The sequence below is a fragment of the Mustela nigripes genome, chromosome 9 (genome assembly GCF_022355385.1).
Source record: "Mustela nigripes isolate SB6536 chromosome 9, MUSNIG.SB6536, whole genome shotgun sequence".
NCBI lineage: Eukaryota > Metazoa > Chordata > Mammalia > Carnivora > Mustelidae > Mustela > Mustela nigripes.
The window spans coordinates 88,250,947-88,256,668 of record NC_081565.1 but is presented as its reverse complement, the minus strand read 5'-3'; the positions used below and the strand labels follow the sequence as shown (position 1 = coordinate 88,256,668).

The 5,722-nt window shown below is 65.6% G+C and overlaps 1 protein-coding gene across 1 annotated transcript in view; it reads left to right on the top strand.

Moving 5' to 3' along the window:
- Positions 1-3,251: 3,251 nt before the first annotated feature.
- Positions 3,252-5,722, top strand: part of BARX1 (BARX homeobox 1) — a 3,863-nt gene continuing 1,392 nt past the window's right edge. The window contains exons 1-3 of the mRNA XM_059412335.1: positions 3,252-3,586; positions 5,226-5,517; positions 5,600-5,684. Coding sequence (XP_059268318.1) covers positions 3,361-3,586; positions 5,226-5,517; positions 5,600-5,684 — 603 coding nt within the window. The 5' untranslated portion in view covers positions 3,252-3,360. The remainder of the gene's footprint in view (positions 3,587-5,225; positions 5,518-5,599; positions 5,685-5,722) is intronic.

Below are 5,722 nucleotides of genomic sequence, written 5' to 3'. Positions count from 1 at the left end.
TGGCGGAGGGGGAAAGTCTGGAACCTGCGCACCCGGGCCGAGGGGGTTGGTTAGGGAGGGAGGTAACCCCCTTCCCCCGCGTCTCCCTTGCAGCTGGGCTGTGGGGTCCGGAAGGGCAGAGCAGTGGGGAAAAAGGGCCCCAGACGGCGGGGCGGCGCCGGGACCCCCCTGCCACCCGAAGCCCCTCGCCGCCCGCCGCCGGGAGAGGGTGGCTGGCCTCGGGCGCTGAGGTCACCTTTTCCACTGCGCCCGCCACGAGCGGACGGTTTCCGGGATTTTCGCGGCGGCGGCGGCTGGAGGCCCCAGCCGGGTCCCAGGCGTTGGCCGGGCTGCTGCACCCCTGGGGTGGGGGCTGAGGGGCTCGTTCGGGGAGGAGGGACCCGCTGTGAACCCTTTGCCGGCCGACAACGCTGAAGTTCGGGAGCAGAGGAGGCCCTGCCGCTGTGTGCGCACATTTTTTCGCCTAAAAGGGGTTATCTGCGGGTCTGCTTTGGGATCGCACCGCGCGGGTAGATCTCGTCTGGCGGCGGGGTGAAGGGGGGTGTCAGGGGCCTTCCCGCCCCTGGGAGAGTCTGAGGGGTGACCGGCCGGGCTCTCTCAGTACTTTGCGCCAGCCGAGGCCTCCGACTGCTTCCCCAAGGGCAATCTCCAAAGAGCCCCGGGGCCTCATTACCTGCGCCGCTACAGACCTCACTGGGCCATTGAGAAAGTGCCCTGGCCGGGGTCCAAAGAGCTAGGAGAGGCACTCTGGGCCGCGGCACCTGTGAAATGAGGTGCGGGCTGGGCTGCCCTGCTCTTCCAATTCCCCTAAGTCTAGAGATGAGGTCTCACCCTGAAAGTGACCTTTCCCCAAGCCTGACCTCGGAGTCCAACTAGGGGTCAAATGGGTTTGGTGACCGTTGCTCACTGTCCAATGTGACCCTGAAGGGGTCTTCATCTAAAGGACCTGAGACACCCCCCCTCCCCCAAGAGCAAATGCATGGAGAAGAGACGGTTCCAAGCTGGGCAGAGTCCATCAGGGGCCCAGAAGGAGTGAAGGGATAGAATGGGGATGGCTGGGCCTAACCCGCAAACGAAAGCACCCCCAAGTTATGTCCTTGGAAAGCTCCCAAAGTGGGCAGAAGCAGGAGGAGGGGTAGCGAGAGAAAGGGAAGCAGGGGTGGGGGAAGATGGCAGCGGCCAGTGGGCCCTACAGGGGTGGTGGGAGCTGAGAGGGGAAGAGTGTGAGTCAGATCTATGCCAGGAGCAACAGCAAAGAGGCAGAGGCCCTAGAGGCCAGTACGGTCCAGGCTGGGCTGTCCAGCGCCGAGGGAGACACCGGCTTTCCTCCCCGTCATGCAGCCTCTCACGGAGAGGGAGCCCTGCTCGTGTGGGTCATCCTCCGTGGGTCCCACACTGTCCCCTTCCAAACAGCTGCCGTGTGACTCACAGGACCACCCACACATGGAGCACCTGGAGGCCACCTCTCAGACCTGATGATGGCGATTACGTTCAGGAAGGGGCAGTGCCAGCAAAATGCACTCAGCCACTGTGGCGAGGGGCAGCTGGGACCTCAGAGCCTCTGGTAAGACATTCTCTTTGTCCCTGGGGACAAAGAGTCTTGGCCATCTACTTAACGAAAGGTCTAGGGCAGGTGCCAGGGCTTGGGACTGGCCTCAGGATCTCATTGCCAGCAGCTGGGGCTGGAGAAATTGCATCAGCTTGCAGAGAGAAGGGCCATGTCTATGGTAGGTCCTACTCTGGTATTTCCCAGAAGCAAACCCAGAGGATGGGCAGAGCTCACATAGTGGGAGAGGTGGGGAAGTGGTCCAGGACGTCAGCAGAGGGATGAGAGGGGAGGACTGGCACTCTCCGCAGCCTCCAGAGATACCCATCGACGCCACTGGAAACCCATCCGCCTTGCCCAGACAAACTGTGCACTCCTCCCCAGCAGACCTGTGGGGCACATGGGTGCAGGACTCCCTGTTCAGTCATCAGGGTCTCCCTGGAGCCCCACAGCGGCAGCTCCTCAGGACAGGTCAGGAGGCTGAGGCCCAGAAGGGACAGTGACTTGCCAGGAGGGGCAGAGCCCAAGAGAGAGAGACTCAGCAGAGAGCTGAGGAGATTGTTCACCCCACAGCTTGGGTTTATATTTCTGCAGTGACTCCGGGGAGCCAGGGAAAGTCGGACCTCCCTCAGTCACGTGTGGGCACTCTACAGCTCAGAGACCCGAAGGGTGATGCCGCAGTTTGTCCTCAGGCTCCCAGGACAGCCTGTGGCCCTTCACCCAGCTCAGCGCTATGCTCTTACTCTAAAGCTGGGAAAAGGTGGAGCTACAGCGTTTCCTTCCCGGGTGTCCGTCTCTTTCTCTAAGTAAGGGGACAGGACCCATTCCACCAGGAGGGGATCGCCAAGGAAGATGTGTCCCTGCATCACTTGGCCATATAAGCACATCGGGGCTGGACCACCTCTCACCGCAGCTTGAGACAGATAAGGCCCAGTCTGGTAAACTGAGGCGGGAGTGCACAGGTGCGCCCGCTGCTCTGAGAGTTGCACACCTGCCTGCGGCTGCACTCCACCATGGCGGGTGGCTCTGAGCGCGGGCCAGGAGGCTGCGCATGGCTACTTCTTTCCCAGCCATGCTGCGCGGACTTTGTCTCTCCTTTCCCGACCTCTCCAGGGCTCCTTAACCCCCGGCCAGGCCGCTGCCTTCCTAGCGGTCCGGTCCCTGGCCTTACTTTACTACCCATGCCCGGGCCTGCCTGCCTCTGTGCCCTCCGGCACGTCGCGGCCCGCTGGTTCCCGCGCGTGCGTCGGCCTCTGTGTGCGCACGTCTCGGCGTCCGTGGCACCCTCTCCTCGCTGTCTCGCGTCTTGTGTGGCCTCGCCGTTTCGCGCTGGCCCCTCTCTCACCTCTCTCTCTCTCTCTCACCCTTCGCTCCCATCTCTGGGGGTCTGGTCTCCGTGATCTCCCGCGCTCTCCTCCCTGGGCGTGCGCTCCGCTGGGTCCCCTCGGTCTCGTCGGCCCGCCCCTCTCGCGGCCCCCTCCATCCCGCCTCCTTCCCCTCTCCGGCCTCCCTCGGGCTCGGCCTGGGGGGTGGGGGCGGCGGCGCGGGGCGGGGCGGCCGGGCGGGGCGGGGCGGGGCGGTGACGCGGGGCCGACCGGGCTAGAGGCGCGGCGGCGCGGGGCGGGGGCGCAGTCCCCGGTCCGACCCGCCGAGCCCCGCGCGCCCCGCCCGCGCCCTGCGCCTCCGCCCGGTCGGCCGGCGGGGGAGGGGGCATGAGCCGGTACCCGCGCGCCGCCCGGAGCTGCGGGCCGGCCTAGAGCCCCGCGCGGGCCCCGTGCCCGAGCCGCCACCGCCACCGAGCCGCGGGCGCCGCGATGCAGAGGCCTGGGGAGCCCGGCGTCGCGCGCTTCGGACTGCCCGAGGGTTGCGCCGACCACCCGCCGCATCGCTACCGCAGCTTCATGATCGAGGAGATCCTCACCGAGCCGCCGGGGCCCAAGGGCGCCGCGCCCGCCGCCGCCGCCGCCGCCGCCGCGGGCGAGCTGCTCAAGTTCGGCGTGCAGGCGCTGCTGGCGGCGCGGCCCTTCCACAGCCACCTGGGTACGTGCGGGGCCGGGGGTTGGGGGGAGCGAGTCGCGTTGCCTCGAGGACGCAGCTCTGGGCGCAGAGGCTCCCGGGGCGCGATCCGGCCAGGGAAAGGAGGAGCAGGCGCCCTGCCGCGCAGTAGGCAGGCCTGGTGCCCGCGGGCCGAGCCGGCTCGGAGGGAGTCGGTTCTGTCCTTCACCGCCGACCTGTGGCCTCCAGTCGGGCCCCGAGCCCGCATCCCTAGCGCGGGAGCCGACTGCTCATGTCAGACTGTGGGTCTAAGAGACCTCAGGCCTCGGACTCCCAGGCCTAAGCCGCAGAGGGCTGGTCGCGAGTGGCCGCGGCTGCCCACGGCGGGTAAGCCGGACCTTCGGCGCAGAAGCCCGCGTCTCCAAGGGCTGTTCTGGTAGCTGACGCTCGTCCCGGGGTCTCATTTGGGGGAACCCGCGGCCTCTGCCGCAGCGCTGACTCCTGTGGGCCTTGTCTCCTGAGAGAGGCCTGGCTGTGCGCTGCTGCCTGCCTGGCCCTTTCCGTCCAGGTCGGCTGGGCCTCCTTGGATCTTGAGCTGTCTGCTCCGGCTTTTTCTGCCGCCACCGGTTCTCTAACGTACTTGGCTGGTCCTGCCTTTTCCTGCCTGTGCTCTTCCTCCGCACCCCTTCTTCTTCTGGCCTTTTCCGGTCTCTCTCCGCCCGTCGGTGGACTTCTCTCCATGGGGCCTGTCTGCCTTCCCTCTCCCACCCTCCCCCAAGAGTCGCTCGTCCCCTCCTCACATTCGCCCGCACCTTGCCCGGCCCCGGACGACTCCAGCGGGGCGCGCACCCGCGGCAGTAAGATGCCTGCCCGGGAAGGGAGGCCTCCTACGTCCCAGCAGGCGCACCGCCCTGCAAACACCCTTGCTCTGCACCCAAAAATCCAACATCCAGGGCACCGCCAGCGCGGAGGGCCACAGGGCCAGTTCGTTCGTTTTAACACAGTTCTGATGCAGCCCCTCCGCCGCTTTTTGCACTGTTGCTAACAATTCGTTTGAAGCGGGCAAAAAAATAATTATCATAGGACTTGTGAAAAATGGAAACGTCTTCCCGGGAAGGGTCTAAACAGAGAAAGCGGGAAGGACAATTTCCTGATGCGGGGGTGCTTGGAGTTTCGGGGAAGCGCCCACCCCCAGCCCCCGCTAGCGACCCCAGCCTGCCAGCCTTGGGGCTGTGGCGCCCGCACCGAGGAGCAGATGCGCTCACTCAGTTAACATTCGGGTTTCGGACGCAGCCATGCCGACTTGGCTGGGGCAAAGGCTCACCTTCCTGACTCGCTGCCATTTCTTCTTGCTTTCCCTTTTCTTTGAAAGACACACTGTGCATCTTGGAGCCTCGACCTTGTTCACTGAGAATCCAGGAGGCCGCTGGGGCCTGGGGGACACCAGGCAGAGGCCCGGGTGGGGGAGGTCCCCCTCTTAGACTGCGGGAACTGAAGCTGGCTTTGAAGAGGGTCACCCTAGGCAGGCGGCGCAAATCTCGAGCTTTGTGGCCGGGCAGGAAGGTTTCACGCTGGGTGGCACTGGCCAGCTGCGGCGAGCACTCCCGCAGTGCACAGTGCGGGGGAGCTCCAGGAGGAGGAGCACGGCCCAAGTTCACCAGCTCCGCACTTTCTCTCCCTGCAGCGGTGTTGAAGGCGGAGCAGGCGGCGGTGTTTAAGTTCCCGCTGGCGCCGCTGGGCTGCTCCGGGCTAGGCTCCGCGTTATTGGCCGCAGGGCCTGGACTGTCCGGCGCCCCTGGCGCGCCGCACCTGCCTCTTGAGCTGCAGCTCCGCGGAAAGTTGGAGACGCCGGGTACCGGGGAGCCGGGCGCCAAGGCCAAGAAGGGGCGTCGGAGCCGCACGGTGTTCACTGAGCTGCAGCTGATGGGCCTAGAGAAACGCTTTGAGAAACAGAAGTACCTCTCCACCCCGGACAGGTAGCGGTGGGGCCAGGCTGAGCCCAACGGGTAGTGGGAGGGGTCTGCTTGCTCTGCTGAAGGTGCACCCTATTCTTTCCAGAATAGATCTAGCTGAATCCCTGGGCCTGAGCCAGTTGCAGGTGAAGACGTGGTACCAGAATCGGAGGATGAAATGGAAGAAAGCAGTGAAGGTCCCCAGGATGCCTCTTGAGCTGCAGGTCCC